At 45.1% G+C, this 18,634-nt stretch overlaps 1 protein-coding gene across 1 annotated transcript in view; it reads left to right on the top strand.

Annotated features, from left to right (window-relative positions):
- PIGR (polymeric immunoglobulin receptor) overlaps positions 1-13,103 on the top strand; it is a 17,180-nt gene extending 4,077 nt beyond the window's left edge. The window contains exons 3-10 of the mRNA XM_006887998.1: positions 864-1,505; positions 4,133-4,462; positions 5,038-5,361; positions 8,163-8,322; positions 9,248-9,372; positions 10,554-10,685; positions 10,796-10,854; positions 13,008-13,103. Of these exons, the coding sequence (XP_006888060.1) occupies positions 864-1,505; positions 4,133-4,462; positions 5,038-5,361; positions 8,163-8,322; positions 9,248-9,372; positions 10,554-10,685; positions 10,796-10,854; positions 13,008-13,103 (1,868 nt within the window). The remainder of the gene's footprint in view (positions 1-863; positions 1,506-4,132; positions 4,463-5,037; positions 5,362-8,162; positions 8,323-9,247; positions 9,373-10,553; positions 10,686-10,795; positions 10,855-13,007) is intronic.
- Positions 13,104-18,634: the final 5,531 nt, after the last annotated feature.

Below are 18,634 nucleotides of genomic sequence, written 5' to 3'. Positions count from 1 at the left end.
AAAGCCAACTGATTTTTGTATGTTGATCTTGTATCCTGCTACTTTGCTGAATTGGTCAACTATGTCCAATAGTTTTCTTGCTGAGTCTTTAGGGAAAAACCCACTGCTATTATGCGCCACCAAGCCAAGTACCACTTACAGCAACTCTATGAACAACAGCTCTGACCCTTGACCTATCCTGTGCCATCTTCACTATCTCCAAACACCCTTGAGCCCATTGTTACAGTCACTATGTTAACCCATCTCGTCGAGGGTCTTCCTCTTTGCTTTCTCTCCACCTTTCCAAACATGATGCTCCCTGCAAGGAATACCCCTCCTACCAACAAGCCCAGAATACATAAGACAAGACTTCACTAGCCTAGGCCACCAGAATGACAGAGGTCTTTCTGACAAGGATTTGATAGTGAGGGCATTTTAGATAGTCAAGGGCAAGGGAGAAGAAAAATGAGTCAGTCTTAAGGGAAGAAATTTTAAAGAGAGAAGAGGCGCTATGCCCAGCATAGTCTGCTTGTTGTTTTAAACAAAGGATTGAGGAGCAAGATCTTAGGAGCAGAGGAGAGCTTATTGTTCACCTTTGCAGACTGGGGTGGGGAAGGGGAGAAGGAGAGGAACACTCTTAACTCTTTCTTAAAGGTTGAATATAATAAGTAATCTTAATGCAAGTGCCAGCACAGAAGACAGTTAGAGCAAGCCTGGGGAGAGCTTCATGGAGGGCTGTCATTAAATAAAGCCTGTCTCAGGAAACTTTGATGGACAGTGTCTCTCTTGGAGAAGGACATTCCAGGTGAAGGGTGTAACCACAATCTTTGTCAGGAACAGCAAGGAGGTGAAATCACAGCTTGTATTTCCACCCTATCCTGCAGGTCTTCAGCTTTCAAGTGACACACAGATCTACATAGGAGAACTGGGCAGAAAGGTGACCATCCAGTGTCCTTTCAAGGATGCCCAGACGAGGAAGGCCCTGAACAGGAAGTCTGGCCAGAGCTTCTACATTATCATTGACTCCGGTGGGTATAAAAATAATAACTATAAAGACAGGGCAGACCTGAATATAGACGGAACCAGCGGGCAGACATTCAGCGTCACCATTGACCGGCTCCGAGTCGATGATGCTGGTGTATATCTCTGCGAGGCTGGGGATCTGAAGAGAAATGTTTATCTCCAAGTGCTGAAGCCTGAGCTCGAGCTTGTGTATAAAGACCTGAGGAGTGCGGTGAGCTTTGACTGTGATCTGGGCTCAGGGATGGAGAAGAAGCCCAAATACCTGTGTCGGATGAGCCCCAGAGGGGAGGCCTGCTACGTGATCATCAACACACAGGGAGAGAAGGCTCAGGGCTTTGAGGGTAGGATCCTGATCACCTCCAGCAGCAAGGACAGTACTTTCAGTGTGCAGATCACCGGCCTGAAGAAGGAGGACGCAGGGCACTACGTATGCGGAGCCCTCCCTCTAAACGTGACAGGCGACAGCGGACCCATCAAGGCTTGGCAGCTGTTCGTCAATGAGGGTAAGATACTGGAGGGGGTCGTAATAAGGAGGAAGAATCAGTCTAATGAGCTCTCTTTTCCACAGCAGGAGCTGTGCCAATCTCTTTCATGCTCAAGCATGTTGTTGTGGTCATGGGATCGTCAATTCATCTCCTTGAGGGTCTTCCCTCAAGGAAAGCATGGGGGAGATTGTTGGCGAAGGCAAAAAAACAGAGCAAGATTTCAGTGTACTGTTCACAGAGTCATTATGAGTCATGGCTGACTTGACATCACCTAACAGCAACAACATTCACCAATATTCACCAATATTCATCAGTCAGTCCACATCATCCATTGGCCCTCAGCTGGATGTAACATGGGTAGCAGTACAGGACAGCTAGAAAGGACTTCTCAGTGTTAAAAACCCATTGTCACGGAGTTGATTCAGACTTCCTGGAGCCCCACGCTTGTCCAGTAGAAGCACACTCGTAGCATTTTCACTGTCTGGAGCTCTGGTGACCTAGTGGGTAAGGAGTTGTGCTGCGGACATAAAGGTGGTGCCTCGCTGGCAGTTCAAATCCACCAGTGTCTCCGTGAGAAAAAGATGGGCAAGCTCTTCCCCTGTGTCTTTGAAAATGCGCTGTTACTTGGTGCTGAATCAACAGCAATGGATTTTTGAGAGCTATATTGGAAGCAGACACCAGCCCCTCCTTGCACGGAGAATCTGCTTTTCTGTTGACAGCTTAATATGGCAGCGGCCAAGTTTCTGATTGAGCAAGACCTGGTCCTGCTTTCAGAGAACCCTGGGGACCACTTGTGTGAGGTCACCTCCGTGAGCCCAAGTGCCATCCCAATGTCTTGCCTGGGAGCTGTCTGTTCCCTCCCACTGGCCTCTGAGCAGAATGGCCCCTCTTCCCCGACATTCAGATGGGAGACAGACTGGGACACAAACCTTTGATCCCCAAGTTTTCCTGGAAGGCTGTATTCTGGCCATGATATTTTCTGCTCCAACATCTCAGTCAGTGCTGCAGGGATGCCTTGTTTTGTTGCACATCACAGATACTATCTTTTTTACAACTTGAAAACTGCAGCAACTTCTGAGAGAAGCAAGCTGTCCTCCAAAAGTAAAGACTTACTTCTTGTCAAGGTTACATTTTGGTAATTCTCACAAGATTTCAAACTTTATTATTATTTTTTACAGTGATTTTTCACACTTAATAAACTATCCAAACCAAAAAGACAGTCCGTCAAACAGATCCTGACCCATAGCCACGACCCTTCATCAGGCTGTGAAACTCTATGGGAGGAGGCTGCCCAAGGCTGGCAGCAGCCGGCAGATTCGACCCGCTGACATGTCAACCCACAGCCTGATTCATTCACACGCTACGCCACCAGGGTCCCGTTAAAAGACTGCAGTACAGTCTAAAAAGACCTTTCCTGCATGTTGGGAAACAAACCACACCATAACTAAAAGCGTGATTTCCTTTGTTGCTTGCTGCACTAGATTTATTGCCATGGTTTAGACTTGAAACTGCAGTATCTGTGAGATCTGCCTGTATGTGTAAATCAGGTTCTGGTCTATTCAGCTCTACCTTGAAGGTACACTAACATGGTAAGATAGTAAATCCCTGATCCTTCTCACCCTATTGTTGTTGTTGTGGTGTGCCATGGGGTCAGAACCAACCCACAACTAACCATCCAACAGGTCTTCAGAACCAGTAAATTGGACAAGACGAGACTGCCCATCCTTCTCCCTTGGAGCAGTTGATAGATTCGAACCACATGCCTTCGGGATTGCAGCACAGCTTCTTACCACTAGGCCATCAGAGCTCACAATATTGAGTTGCCCTCATTAGAAGTAGTAAATTCAAGACACTTGACCATCAGGCTTTCCTTTACAGAACTTGTATCTCCTGAGTATTATTTCTCCACACAGTTTCCCGTCTTCACCACGTCTCCTCCTATCTGGAATCTATCCCCCAACCCCCAGTGTCCTCACTGGAACATTGGATCTTTCAAGAATAGCTTTCTCTCCCTTTGAGGTGCACCTCAGGGCCCTCATCTATTAAACTCACCTAAGCTATTAGTCTATCTTTTAAATACCATCCTAAATACAAAGCGAGCTCTGGTGGCCTGGTGGCAAGAAGCTGCGCTGCAATCCCAAAGGTAGGTGGTTCGAGGCCACCAGCTGCTCCGTTGGAGCAGGATGGGCAATCTCCTCCCATGTGATTAACTGCCTCTGAAGACCCACCAGAGGGTCAACTATGGGTTGGTTCTGACTCAACAGTACACAACAACATTGACAAATACATAGTCTTAACTGGCTAAAAACCCAAGCTCGTTCTGTGTGTGAAGAGTTAATAAGTAGAACAAAACGTAGTGGGAGATTCTGTAAGAAGTTAAAAGCTGGTGTGCTCTCTTTACACTCCTTCGCGTCTGCTCAGAATGGTATGAGGTAAGGGAATGTCCAGATATGTAGTTAAGTCACTGCAGTCTGATCTCAGTGGTTCTCTCTGTAACTCTGGGCTTAGGAAAGTCCTTCATTTTCTGAGGAGCATGAGGTGTTTAAAATAAATTCTAGCTTCTCCCAAACCAGGGGGAAGCTATGCAGTCCATGCGAGGCCCCCCATTGCTGCCGTCCTTCACCCCTCTCTCTCTGTGCTTCTAGAGTCCAGCATTCCCCACAGTCCCACTGTGGTGAAAGGTGTGCCCGGAGGCTCTGTGGCTATCTTCTGTCCCTACAACCCTAAGGACAACCCTCTGAAGTACTGGTGTCACTGGAAAGAGGCTCAGAATGGCTTCTGCCCACTGTTGGTGAAGAGTGAAGGGCTGGTAGACCAAGCGTACCAGGGCAGGCTGGCACTGCGTGAGGAACCTGGCAATGGCACCTACACAGTCCTGCTCAACCAGCTCAGCACCCGGGATGCTGGCTTCTACTGGTGTCTCACCAATGGTGACAGTAACTGGAATTTCACCGTGGAACTCAAGGTCATTGAAGGTAAGAGCTGAACTGGAGGGAGAAGGGAGGCAACCCCAGGACCACTCAAGTCAGCAAGAACACCACCCTCCTATATGCATGCCCGTCCTTCCTCCAGTCCCGCCTAGTGCCATGCTGCATGCGACAGGTTTAGGGGGCGAACCTACCTGCCCAGAGGTCCCATTTCCATACCTGTAGCAAGTATCCTTCCTTGCACACAACCAACCCTTCAAACCAAGACTCAGTGTTGTGTCTCCTGTCATGAACATGGCCCTGCAGTATGGTCTATACAGTAACACGTTAAGTGAAGTGTGAACTATTGCTCGTTATATTGGTTTCAGGAGAGAAGGGGAGAGAAAAGAAAGCCAACTGGAGCTAGAGGTTCTGTTTCATGATCAGCCTTGATTGATTCACAGGGCTCATCAATACTGATTATTAGACTGATCCTTCCAACTATGTGTCTTATGCATTCAATATGTTTTAACACTTCTCAAAGAGAAAAATGGACTGTGGATACAGCCCCCTCCACAATCTCATCCCTGTGTCATCACCAGTGCCAACTCCTGTGTCCATTTCTCCCTCCCTCCTCGCTCCAGGAGAACCAAGCTTAAAGGTACCAGAGAACATCACGGTTTCCAAGGGAGACACCGTCAAGCTCCCCTGCCACTTCCCGTGCAAGTTCTACCCACACGAAAAATACTGGTGCAAGTGGAGCAACACTGGCTGTCAGGCTCTGCCCAGCCAGGACGAAGGGCCCAGTGACGCCTTCGTGAACTGTGACCAGAACAGCCAGGTCGTCTCCCTGACCTTGAACTCAGTCACCGAGGCAGACCAGGGCTGGTACTGGTGCGGGGTGAAGCAGGGCCAGCGCTATGGAGAGACTGCAGCTGTCTATGTGACCGTCCAGGACAAGGCAAAGGGTGAGTGTCTGAGGGCAAGCCCTGTGCCCCGCAGGACCCCAGAGGCAGGACCCTACCTCACAGCTTCTCACCTCAGGGTGGCTCAAAGGTTTGGCTAGGAGAGCTTAGGAGAGGGGATGATTTAGCCCCCACATAATCTCATCAAGTCTTCCAAAATGGCATCCCATATCAACATATAAACTCAGTACAAATCGTGGGCTTGCAATTTAACCTCAGCGTCAAGGCAGATTCCATAGGTCTTCTTTCAAACCACATTGTATCCCCTAAGCCTTTTCTGTAGCTAGAAATCCCAATGTCACTATCATAACCTAGTGTAATTATGCTCTCTTTCTACTGTCAAAGCTAGCTCTCAGAAGATAGCCAAAGCAAAGTGAAATAAAATAAGCCTACATAAAGTTGATTCAGTTACAAGGCCTGGTTTTAAAAAAGGGTAGAGGCATTCGTTTGTGGTTTGTTTTTTTTTTAATCCTCCTTTTTAAATTGAGATTTTAATGAGAGTTTATAGAGAACACGGATTTCCATTCATTCATTGTTGTACATTTTCCTCCCTGCCCAGCCCTCCCGCCAGTTTGCTTTTCTCTTTGAAAAAAAAATTCTTTCCTTGTTATAGAATCCCCCCTTCCCCAGTCCACTTTACTATGCAGCTCTTATTCTGGACTTTTATCAGGCATATAATACATAATCATATATTCTGTTTAAGCAGTTCTCTCCCTCATCTGTTTCAATGCAGCATACATTATTTATCCCCTCTTTTCTTAGTTTTCCCCTTCAACCCCTATGTCAGTTCTGTTTTATAACAGTGGCATTAGGCTTAGCAAACACTGACAAGTAATTCCTTTCCTTGTTCCTGGCCCCTTTCTAAGAGTTCTCCATATATTCATTAACCTAATCCACAGATTTAAGAGATGAAGAAACTGAGGTACAACAGTCAAGTGTGTTGGCCAAGATAAGACATGACATTCTTAGAGCTGGGTTGTGGCTTGCTATGCATTAGTACAGTGTGCTGGTGGCCTAGTGGTAAGGAGTTGCACTGAGAGGCAATCATTTCCAATAACAGTTGTATTGTAAACCTCTTCTTTAAATGTCCCTGAGATGTTTTATCCCTAATGAAGATCTTTTTAGTTCCCTTTAGAAGTCCTAAGTAGGGAATTCTGTTCACGTAGCCTGTAGTTATTGTTGCTATGTGCTGTCAAGTAAAAACTGACTCATGGCTGACGCTTCAACAGAGACTGTAAATTGTACAGGAGGAGACTGCCATCTTTCTCCTTCAGAGCAACTGGTGGATTCGAATGGTGAGCCTCTGGGTTGGCTCCACGACATACTACTAAAGCCACCAGTGGTTGCTGTAGTCCACAGACAGTTGCCCTATTAAACCAAAAGCAATGCCTCTCTGCTGGTTCAAATCCAACAGCAGCTCTATGGGAGAAAGATGAGCAATCTCCCATGTGACTTACAGCCTCAGATAACCTATTGACCGGTCAGCTATAAGTTAGTTCTGACTTGATGGCAATGAGTGAGTTGTGGTTTTTGTTTTGTTTTTTTAAGAAGTCCTAAAGAGCTCAAGTATGGCAGAAATGATAAGGATGGCACAGGATAGGCCAGGGTTCAGATCTGTTGTACATAGGATCACTATGAGTAATACTCAACTTGATGGCACCTAACAACAACAATGGTTATCAGGTTGCATTATGGTTAAATAGTTTCTTTGGCTGCTTAATCAAAAGGCTAGCTGTTTGAAACCATCAGCTGTTCGGTGAAAGAAAGACCAGGCAAGCTACTTCTGTAAAGATTCACAGGCTTCTTATTGTCATTATGTCCCATTGAGATGGAACTGACCCATAGCTGATCCTCCTGCAATTTTTCAGAGACAGTAAATTGCACAGTAGGAAATTGTCCATCCTTCTTCTGGGGAGCAGCTGGTAGATTAGATCCCAAGTACCTTTGGATTAGCAGCACAGCTCCTTACCACTAGGCCACGGCCACCAGAGCTCCCCACTGTGTGGAAAGAGCGTTTTGTCCTGCAGGGTCCTAGGAGTTGGAAGGGACTCCGTGCCTGCAGGCTTGGTTTAGGAGGCCCGTGGGCGTTCCTGGCTGTTGAAGACATTCAGTGCACTCATTTGTTAACCACATGGTTGGGGGGGGTTTAGTCTACTCTTTGAAAGAAATGCCTGGTTGATCCACTTTGGGAAAATCATGCATTGAAAAGCATATGGAGCGCACTTCTACTCTGACACCCCTGAGTCGCCATGCAAAACAAAACAGTGAAGGAGTTTGTCTTTTGCTTTTCGAGGAGCGAATTGGGGGTGGGGGTGAGGTGAGTGGAGAGAAAAGTGCAACAATGAATGAATGGAATTCCAAAATCTCTGTAGATTTTCACTGAAATTATTATTATTATTATTATTTAAAAATTAAAAAAAAAACCTATTTGGGTCTAGTTATTGGGGAATCATTGAAAACTCCACCAGGGGGCAGCACCATCCCACTAAGCCCTAACAGATAGGAAGCCCTGGGCAGGGTTACGAAGCTGTGAAAAATCAGTCTTTACATAATGGGTGAGCTCTTAAGCTCCCTTGGATCTAGGAGACAGCCTTGTAGATAGAATAGAGTGAGCTATCCATGGGGCAGAGACCATCAATAACAAATCGAAAAATGTCTCTACTTCCTCCTGGGTCCTACCCCAATAGCTGCGAGCTAGTTGCAGCACAGACTCAGATGCCAAATGAAGTCTCCTTCTTCCCACTCCCTAATCTCCAATGGGGAAAAAATCACACTTACCCACTCCCTACTCTGTTCTGCTCCAGCGCCCCAGGGTGCCAGCCCAGCAAATGCTGCTCCAGGTCGGGAGGTGGTGAGACCAAATGTCCGGAGGGTGGAAAACAAAGCCGTCCAGGACCCCAGACTTGTCGTGGTGCAAGACTTTGAAGCTCCAGCTGGCGAGAGCAAAACTAACACACAGGGCAGGTGAGCACATGTTCTGCTGGGTTACCTCGGAGAGGCTGAGGCTGGGCCAGAAGCCCAGGCGGGAACCTGTGGGCCTCTTCAGAAGCAGGGCTTCTACCTGCGCTTGGGAGGAACCGACAGTCTCTCCAGTCTCCTGTGGTTGCAGGGGTGTCTTAGTGCTGCTGTAAGAGAAGTGTCTCAAGCAGTTGGCTTTAACAAGTAGAAATTACTGTTCTCCTAGTTCAGAAGGTCCAAGTCTGGGTCCAAGGCGAAGGCTAGGGAAGGCTCTGTCGGCTTCGGGGGAAGTAATTTTCTTCAGCTTCTCTGGTATTCTTCTCTGCATTCCTCAGCGATCCCCACGTGGTTCCTATCTCCCTGCCTTTTCCTTCTTTGCTTTTGTGCCTAATCTGCCCTTTTCAAAAGTGGTTAGGTTCAAGGTACCACAATGGCATGGTCTCATAAATGTAAGGGAGCTCTGGTGGCCCAGTGATAAGGAGCTGAGGGGCTAACCTGAGGGCACATGGTTCAAATCCACCAGCTGCTCTGCAGGAGAATGCCAGGCAGTCTCCTCCCATGAAATTTACTGCCCATGTGATGGTATATGATAATAACAACAACAGTAATGTAACAAAAACCTTATTCCCGGTTGAGATTACATCCACAGGTTAGGAAGGAGACCCATCCTATTGGAGGTTACAATTCAGTCTATAGTATGCTGTGTTTACAATTCAGTTCAATTCCCTGGGATTAGGATGCAGAGAAGGAGCAATCCTTGTCTTTGCCATGTCTGAGGAGGCTTCTTGGAAGTACAGAACTCAGGAGCTGCATCAGCAAGAGAAAGTGATTCATTTTAGGAGAAAAGGAAATAGTCAACAAGCAAGTGAAGTGCATTCTGGGACCACAGGCATCCCTTTCAGCAATTAATCAACTGGATTCTTTTTTTCAGTGCTGACGGGCATAGCGGAAGCTCCTCCACAGTGCTGCTCTCTACCCTGGTGCCCCTGGCCCTGGTGCTAGTGGCGGGGGTCGTGGTTGTGGGGATCCTCAGAGCCCGGCACAGGAAAAATGTTGGTGAGTTCCCAGGACGCTCCCTGTGAGACCTCTGTCCTGGCTCTGCCACCCGTAGAGGAGGCCACTGTTGTCTCTTCTCCTTCCTAGGCTAAGACAAAGCATTCTGGGAAAAAGAGGGGGACCAACTTCCACACACCTCAAACTTAAATGACGTGCAGCTGTCCAAATGCTAGAAGTCCTGAGTGGAACAAAAAAATTAAGTGCTCAACTACTAACCAAAAAAGTTGGTCACCTGACATCCCTCCTTTCCCTCAGAGATGCCTCAGGGAGAAAGGCCTAGTGATTCACTTTCCAAAATAGTTGTGAAAACCTTGGAAGCTCATTTCTACTCTGAGTTGACCCCATGGCAATTGGTCATCTTTTTTTTTAACATTTTTAAATTTTAATTGAGATTTTAACAAAAGGTTGTAGAGAACTTGGATTTCCATTCATTCATTGTTACACATTTTCCTTCCTACCCTCTTCCCCCAGTTCCCTTTTCTCTTTGAAAAAAGGTAATTCTTTCACTGTTCCACAATTTCCTCCCCACCCCCAGTCCACTTTGTTATGCAACTCTTATTCTGGCCTGTTGTCATGCAAATAATACCTAATCATATATTCCTTTTAAACAGTTCTTTCCCTCATCTGTTTCAACGCAGCATGCATTCTTTATCCCCTCTCTTTTTTCATTTCCCCATCTTGAAAAAAAATCTCTGACTGTTCAGGGTCCAAGTTCTAAGGTCTTTGAAAAGAAACTGAGGATGTTCTGAGACCAGCTCTCACCCTAATGTGGTCCCTAAAAGGCTGTGTGGTCTGGGCCACTGTGCTCATCTCATGCCTCAGCTTTCTCAGCGCTCACAGCAGACAACAAAAACCACTTCAGCAGGCTGATGTGAGGATGAAATGAGGTGCTGTGCTTCAGAACATCACAGAGTAACAAACCAAAGTCAGGAAGTACTGAGGCTTCATTGTCAGGGAAAAAGGACTTGGGTGGAGACTCAGAAAAATCCACAAACATGCATTCCTATCCCACCTTGGTTACTAGTCCCATCCCACCTTGGACGCTAGTCAAAGCCAACAAGAGCTATGCAATCCCACCTCAGCCATTCTGTGGAGCTGCAGGAGACCAGCAGCACATCCCTGGACATTTGGTTCTCAGATCACACCCTATCCCTTCACCATCTCTGCTTTCTCTTGGACAGACCGAGTTTCAATTCAAAGCTATAGGACTGACTTTAGCTTGTCAGACTTGAACAGTTCCAGGGATTTTGGCGCCAATGACAACATAGGAGCCTCTCCAGCCAGTCAAGAAACATCTCTTGGAGGAAAAGACGGTATGTACCCTCCCTCAGGGGAATGTTCAGCCCCTTTAGAACAAGAACCTCTGGCTTGTTGTTCTGGGAATCTAAGCTAATGAGGCTTAATCCATCTTCTCTTCTCTCAGACCTTGCTACCACCACAGAGAGTACTGTGGAGAGAGAAGAAGTCAAGAAGGCGAAAAGGGTAAGCATGAGAGTGGAGGAGAAGGCTTCACTTGTAGAGTAAGAAATGCACCATGAGAGACTGCAGTGAAACATCAGGAAGAACTACCTCAGAAGAGGACCCAATTCCAGAGTTGTTGTCTCATTGAGTGTTGTTGAATTGACTCTGACTTAGAGCGACACTGTGAACCCTGCCACATCCTGTACCATCTGGACTGTCTCTGACACACTCAAGCCCACCATTACAGTCACTGGGTCAATCCATCTCATTGAAGGTCTTCTTCTCCTTTGCTGACTCTACACTTTCCCAAGCATGATGTCCTTTTCCAAGGACTGGTCTCACCTAACGTGCCTGAAATTACATAAGATGAATTCTAGAATGTTGTTGTTGTTAGGTGTCGTCGAGTCGTAGATGACTCCTAGTGACCCTATGAATGAAAGACCTGAGCACTGTTCCTAGACGTTCCAGAGTCAAACCATTTCGGAAGTGGATGCCACCCCTGCTTCCAAGCTTGTTTGAATCAGAAAGCTCCACTAAACAAGGTCCACTATGGGTCACCATTATCACATTTGGCACATCAGTGTCACAGTTTTTAGCATGAAGGTATTATAAATACTGTTGAAAATTTTTATTTTTTGGTTAGGCAAAGATATATCTTACTGAGAAAGTACTTACTTCTGGGTGTTGACACAGATGAGAATGAAGAAGGACAAGAGCCACAATTGACAGTCTTTAAAGCCCTTGTGATGTAATAGTTAAGCACTCTCCTGCTAACTGAAAGGTGGGAGGTTTGATCCCATCTGTGGCTGCATAAGAAAGGCCTGGCAATCTGCTCCCCTCAAGATTACAGCCTAGAAAATCCAGTGGGGCATTAATATTCTGCCTTATGGGGGTCCCACTGAGTTGAAATAAACTCCATTACACCCATAAGCAAACTTGAAGGGAAAAGGGAGACAGAAACATGAGCAAGGCCAAGTACATAGAAGATCTGGCAACAGGTTGGGACAATCAAATTTCAAATCTTGGTGATTATGTGGATACTCATCCTAGGCTGGCATGGTGCAGATTATTGACTATACCTGGGCCTGTCAAAAGAACATCTGTCTGGATGGGAGCATAGCCAGAGTGCTCTTTAGGGTCACAGATGGTAATACGTCCTGAGACATACTTTAGGAATGTTGTCAGGAAGGGCCAGACCCTGGAGAAGGACAGCTTGTGTTGAAAAGTAAATGGTCAGTGCAAGAAAGGAAGACCATCAGTGAAATGGATTGGCACAATGCCTCCCATGATGGACTTAAGTAAAGGCAGGGGTTTCGTTCTGTTGTATATAAAGTCTCTATGAGTTACAGCCAATGCCTCAGCATCTAACAACTCCCTGGACTTTGGGCTAATGGATCTTGGGTTACTCACCTCCTTGAGCTCAAGCCTCTTGCTGGGCTGGGAGACACAGCTCATATGGGAGGTTTGGATGGCACAGGACAGGACAGCGTTCAGATCTCTTCAGATCTTCAGGGTCGCTATGAGTCGTACCGCACTTTACCTAACAGCAACACCACTACAGAAGCCATGGCCTTCCTCAACGAGTGGCCACAGGACTTGCAATCCCACCAAGACCACCTTTGCCTTTGGATTGCACACTACCCTCCTCTCATGCTCTAAGGTTCAGGGGCCCTCACAGGATAACATTTGTACCTCCAACCCTGAGATGTTAATGTTTTTTATCTTATTGACTTTACCCTCACAATAGCAGAAACTCCAAACTTGCAATAATAGGAAATTCCCTGTCCTGCAGCCTCTCTAGACTCATGGTGCTGAAAGGCTGCCTCTCTGGGCTGGTGGAGCAAGAAAAATCATCTGTGGGTGGCACTGAGCAGCCTTGCCACCTTGACCCATAGACTGTATGAGAAGGACTTCCGGGGACAGGCCAGGGCAACAGAGATGGTTCCGCTCGATGGGTCAAAAGGAGGTAGTGAGACAAAAGGAGGTATTTTTAGAGGCTACAACTTTCCATTTCTCAAAATAAGCCTCTCTTGGTGAGCATGGGGCCCCTGTAAGAACAGTAGGTTCACATGGGTTTTCTTTGCTTGGGCCTGAGAGCTTGAATCTCCTGGCTCCTCAGCACTGAGACAAGTGCCTCAAACAGTAACCTGACTCCTGCCCTGTTGCTCCTTTAGTCATCCAAGGAGGAAGCCGACATGGCCTACTCAGCCTTCCTGATCCAGTCCAACAGCATGGCCGCCAATGTCCGGGACGGCCCCCAAGAAGCCTAAGCAGCGTTCCAGCGCCTCCTCTCCCTGCCCCTCACAATCACCTCAGAATTACGTTGATCTCTGGGCCCTGGCCTCCGGGGGTCTCCTGCTGCCTGCATGCGTACCCCACCAAGGGTGTGTTGGTCCCCTTCTCAGTGTCTCACTGTCCTGTTTGTGGTGGGAAAGTGGTCCCACCAACCTGCAGCTAATATCTAATGAGATGGTCAAAGGTATGGAAAGAGAATTTCAGTCTTAGAGGGGCGCCTCAGAGAGAAGAGAGAATAGAGCAGATCAGAAGCAACTATCACGAAGGAGAGTCATTTAGGATCTCTCTGCATGCTCATTATAGAATGCCAAATGGATTTTCCTTCCAGCCTTTCATCTGGTCCTTTCTTCCTCTCTTCTTCCCCTCTTTTCAGGCACTCTACTAGACACCGGGACAGATAGGCCACCAACCCCACTAGCAGCCCCTTTGTAAACATCACTTAATCCTTGAAAGTCACTGCTCCTCTCAGAACACTTGTATTCAGTTTGATCTCAGATTTCACTGGGTAGTCCTGCCACTGTCTTCATTGTGAGAAATCATGCATACCTGGATCCTAAAGCCTTGGGGTTGATTAACATGGGCAAGTATTCAAACAGTCATTGATTCACACACTTACAATCTTACAGGGAAAACACTTGGGTCTGGAGGGATTTCCCCAAGAGCACCAAGCTACATAACCCAGAGTCAAGACTAGATTTGGGTCTCCTGTCCTTTTAGCCAGGGAATAGCCCCTGCTTCCCTCATAGAAGGAGCATTTTATCTTTCAAAAAAGGAAGAGAATAAAAATATAAAAGAAAGCTGATTCCTCACATGCTCCCATGCTGGGAAGGTAACACTTAATCTTTTTATCACTCATATAGACCCAAGAAGATAAGAGAGAGAACATTTATAAGTCCTCATGTTTGAATAGTCCTATGTGATTTATAGCTTCAGAAGTCTGATGAAGGGTTTCTATAAATTCAAGACAGACTTAAGAGCAGTGAATTTTGCATATTTTTTGTTGTTGCCTTTTTTTAAAAAAAAAAAAAGTTGTGCAGAAGAGAAGACAAGAGGGTGTTTGTTTGATGCATCCAGGAAGAGACTGATGTCCAAGAGACCCAGGATGTCTGTCTTTTGTCCCCCAACCTCTGTACTTTAAGCAGCATCTTTCAGCTGGTAGTTGCTAACAAATCAAAAATGTCCCTTAAACAGTAATTAAATGCTATGATTGCCATGAAGACGTCTCAGACTGTATTTCTCTCATGCCCACTGTTTTCAGACATCTGTTTGGAAAACATTTTGCTTTGGGAGACATCCCAGGACATTTGTTTAAGCCAACCCCTCACTACATGCAATGGTGGACTGAGAAGGGCTAAGATGGCACCTCAAAATAGAACTAAGTTTATTCTCAAATAAAGAAGAGTTTGTATCTACTTGGAACCAAAACTCTACAGACCAAATGCCTTCAAATAATGGCTCTTTTATAATGGAATTGACTGAAAGCAGGTACAACCTGTGTTCATTTGGGGCAGCCAAAGAATTATCCAGGGGACTGTGAATCTCATACTTTCTTAGGAAGCCCTCCAAGATGAAGAGTTGTTGTTATGTGCCATCAAGTGACCAGCAACTCATAGTGACCCTATGTACAACAGCCCTAAACCCTGCTCTGTCCTGTGCCAACCTCACTGTCTCCAACACACCCATCCCCATTACACCAGTCACCGAATCAATCCACCTCATAGAGGGTCTTCCCCTGCTGTCCCTTTACCTTCCCAAGCATGACATCCCTCTCTTAGGACTGGTCCCTCCTTGCAACATGTCTAAAGAATGTATTAATAAAAACTAATAGAGTTTAGGGCTGTTGTACATAGGGTCGCTATGAGTCGCAGGCGACTCGATGGCACATAACAACAACAATAAAATTAGTAAACCCTGTAGGACTATCCACCAGAAAACTAGATAAACAGTAGAGAATAGTAAGGAAAAGTTGTTGTAGTTGTTATATGCTGTCAAGTTGACTGAGACTCATAGCAACCCTATGTACACATCTAAAGAGGAAACAGTGGGCTATGGGAGCAGAGGGCCTTGAGTGTCTCTCTGAAAGGGCCAGAATGAGTAAGAATAGCACAGTCCCTCGCTGCCTCAGCAGAAAGCAGATAAAGACCCATAGCCCAGCCCCGTGGTGCCTCTAGAGCCCCACCAGCAACAAGAGGTTCATTTGTTTGTTCCTGACTTACAGTTATTGGTAAAAACTATTATTTATTATTTATTATTTATTAAGGAAGTGAATGAGGGAGGCAAAGAATGTCTCACAATACTATTCCAGGCTTTAGCCCAATTCCAAGGCACCATTCCTCAGTAAGTCCAGGCTCTAGTTTCAGTTCAGCAGTCAAATCCAGATCATGCAGCAAGGTTTGCCTCAGAGCAGTTATAAGTCAGCTTCTTCTTCAAACATCCAGCAAGAGCAGCCAAACCTTTAATTGTGTCCAGCACAAATGCAAGAAGCCTCAGTTCACACCTTGTCACTCTTTGTCCATTGTAATGCTGCAGTATTTCCACTAGCCGGGTCTCACTCTCACCAGGGTCTTGCTACCACAAGCCTTGCTCACTGCGTGGGGAGCACTCTTTCTCTTATCCTAGTCCCACAGTTGTTGGTGATTTGCAAGACAATGCTGATTTTCAAGACCATGTGTCTACACTTAAAGTAGACTAACTAATGGCTTTAAAAAGCCAACTTTTAGGCTAACATCACAGTACAGTAGCTCTGAACCCTGTCCTATCTTAAGCCTGTCTCACTGCCTTGGATACACCTATCCCCAACACCCCAACCACCCAATCCATCTCATTCAGGGTCTTCCTCTCCTGTGCTGTTCCACCACCCTTCCAAGTATGTTGTTCTTCTTCAAGGACTGGTCCACTCTGGTTACATACTCAAAATATGTGAGATGGAGCTTTAAAAACCTTGCCTCGAATGAATGACTTGATTTCACCCTCTATAAGACAGACCTGTTTGTTCTCTTGGCAGTCCATGGTATGTGTATTCAATACTCTTGTCCACACCATACTTCAAAGCCATCAATTCTTCTCTTATTCTTAATCACTGCCCTGTTCTCTTTGTAATTACAAAGACCATGGCCCGGATCAGGTACACGTGAGTCTTCGACTGATATCATTGTTCTTCAGCACTCTGGAGAGGTCCCTAACAGCAGATTTACCTAATACAAGTCATCTTTTTATTTCCTGACTGGTGGTGCCATGAGTGTTGATTGTGGAACCAAGCAGGCTGAAACTGTGAACAATATTGATCTCTTCTCTATTTATCATGGTGCTGTCAGTTGGCCTAGTGGTGAGAATCTTTGCTTTCTTGATGTTGAGCTTCAATCCATATTGAAGACTGTAATCCCTGACCTTCTGCAATAAATGCTTCAAATCCTTCCCTCAGTTTTTGCAAGCAAGGTTGTGTCATCTGCATAACACAGGTTGTTGATGAGTCTTCCTCTAATCCTGATGCCAAATGCCTCTTCATAAAGTTTTGACTCCTGAATAATCTGTCCTGCATATAGATTGAAAAGGTACAGAGATAAGAGGCATCTCTGACACATTCTTTTCCTGATTTTGAACCATGCAGTGTTTCCTTGCTCTTTTCTGATGACTGATTCCTGGTCCAAGTATAAGTTTTGCAAGAGCACAATTAAGAGCTCTGGGATTCCCATTCTCCTCAAGACTAGCCAAAAATTATAAACTTAAGATTGTAACAGCTGATGCTAAGCTCCTTTTGGTAGTCTATTCCTATTAAGATTTACAACCTTGAAAAACAAGTGAAGATTCTCCATTAATTGCAATTAACAGCAGTATCTTTGATTTTGTCTTCTAACTCATTCCTAGGTCTACCATTAATCCATGCCATATGGCCACGTGGGGATGGCCATGTCTGACCTTTACTGACTTCACAATGGGGAACTATTCCTATCAACAGTATCAATAACACAAAACCAAAGTCCCCCATACTCCCATACTTCTTCCTACTAATCTTTTTTTCTTATTATTAATTTTTATGAACATTTACAGACATTGGATTTCCATTCATTCACTGTTGCACCTTTTTCCCTGCCCACTCCTACCCCTCAGTTTGCTCTTCTCTTTGAAAAGTAAAGAAAAAATTCTTTCATTGCTATACAGTCCCCCCCCCCAATTCCACTCCACTATGCCACCTTCGTTCTAGACTCCTGACAATATTACCTAATATTCGTTCTAGACTCATGACAATATTACCTAATCATATATCCCTTTTAAACAGTTCTCTCTTCATCTGTTTCCTACTAATCTTAACACCAACCTTACTGCTTTACTGGGTCCAAAATCCAGCGCAATATCTTCTAGACCACACAGAACCATTTTGGGGGGATGAAATGATTATATTACAAATTAGCTGCAGAATACAGTCAGGACAGCTTCTGATATGTGCATACAAGCACCTCAGCCTTAAACCAGTGTGGGGTCGCTTTGTGAACAGTTTCCTTTTCTGATGGCCAAAACCAGAGGACTGCATTCTTTTTAAATTTTTTCCTTTTTAAAATATTTTTATCATTCATGTACATTGTGCTTCATACATGTACATTTTATTCCATACAGTTCTTCATTTGGATTCTATTTCATTCATTTATATTGTAGGGTGGGTTTTCCCTCCCTTACATTCATATCCTACCAACAACTACTTAAGTGTGAGAATCAACCCCAAAAGTTTGTTCAGCATCCAAACACATCTCAAAAAAATGTAACATGACCTTTCCTTACTATTTTCAAGTTTATTTTGTGTATTTGAGTCAGAATATTTAGTTTCTATGCTTTGAGAAGTAAACAATATAATTTTTTAAAAACAAACTTAAAATCAAATTGTAGAAAGAAAAAAATAACTTTCAAAGGCTTCTTCTTCATTCAATGTTCAGCTCTCCAATGCATAGCATCTAAATAAAAAGACAATGGTCTAAATCAATAAATCAGGTGCACCTTAGTCCTCAGACTGACATCATCTTTCCTCAAGAATTTGGAGATGTCCCTGAACACACACTTTCCAGTGCAGTATGTCTCCTGATCTACTGACTACTGGAACAAAGGATGCTGGTTGTAGATCCAAGTAAGATGAAACCATTGACAACTTCAGTCTTTTCTCCATCTATCATGATGTCCTGTCATGAACATTTTTGGTTTCTTGATGTTGAGATGTAATCCATATTGAAGGCTGTGGTCTTTGATCTTCTGCACCAAGCACTTTATGTCCTCCTCACTTTCAGTGAGCAAGGTTGTGCCGTCTGCATAACCTTGTAGGGTCATCATCTGTTGGTTATTGATGAGTCTTTCTCCCATCCTATTGCCACACTCTTTTTCATAGAGTCCAGTGTCTCAAACACTTTTCTCAGCATACAGCTTGAATAGATACTGAGAAAGAATAACCCTGATGCACACCTTTCTTCATTTTAAACCATGTAGCTGTTTCTTTGCTCTGTTTGTACAACAGCTTCTTGGTCTA

Source organism: Elephantulus edwardii, unplaced genomic scaffold, assembly GCF_000299155.1.
Source record: "Elephantulus edwardii isolate Elephantulus edwardi_28Jun2011 unplaced genomic scaffold, EleEdw1.0 scaffold00063, whole genome shotgun sequence".
NCBI lineage: Eukaryota > Metazoa > Chordata > Mammalia > Macroscelidea > Macroscelididae > Elephantulus > Elephantulus edwardii.
This window is presented reverse-complemented; position numbering and strand designations above follow the sequence as displayed.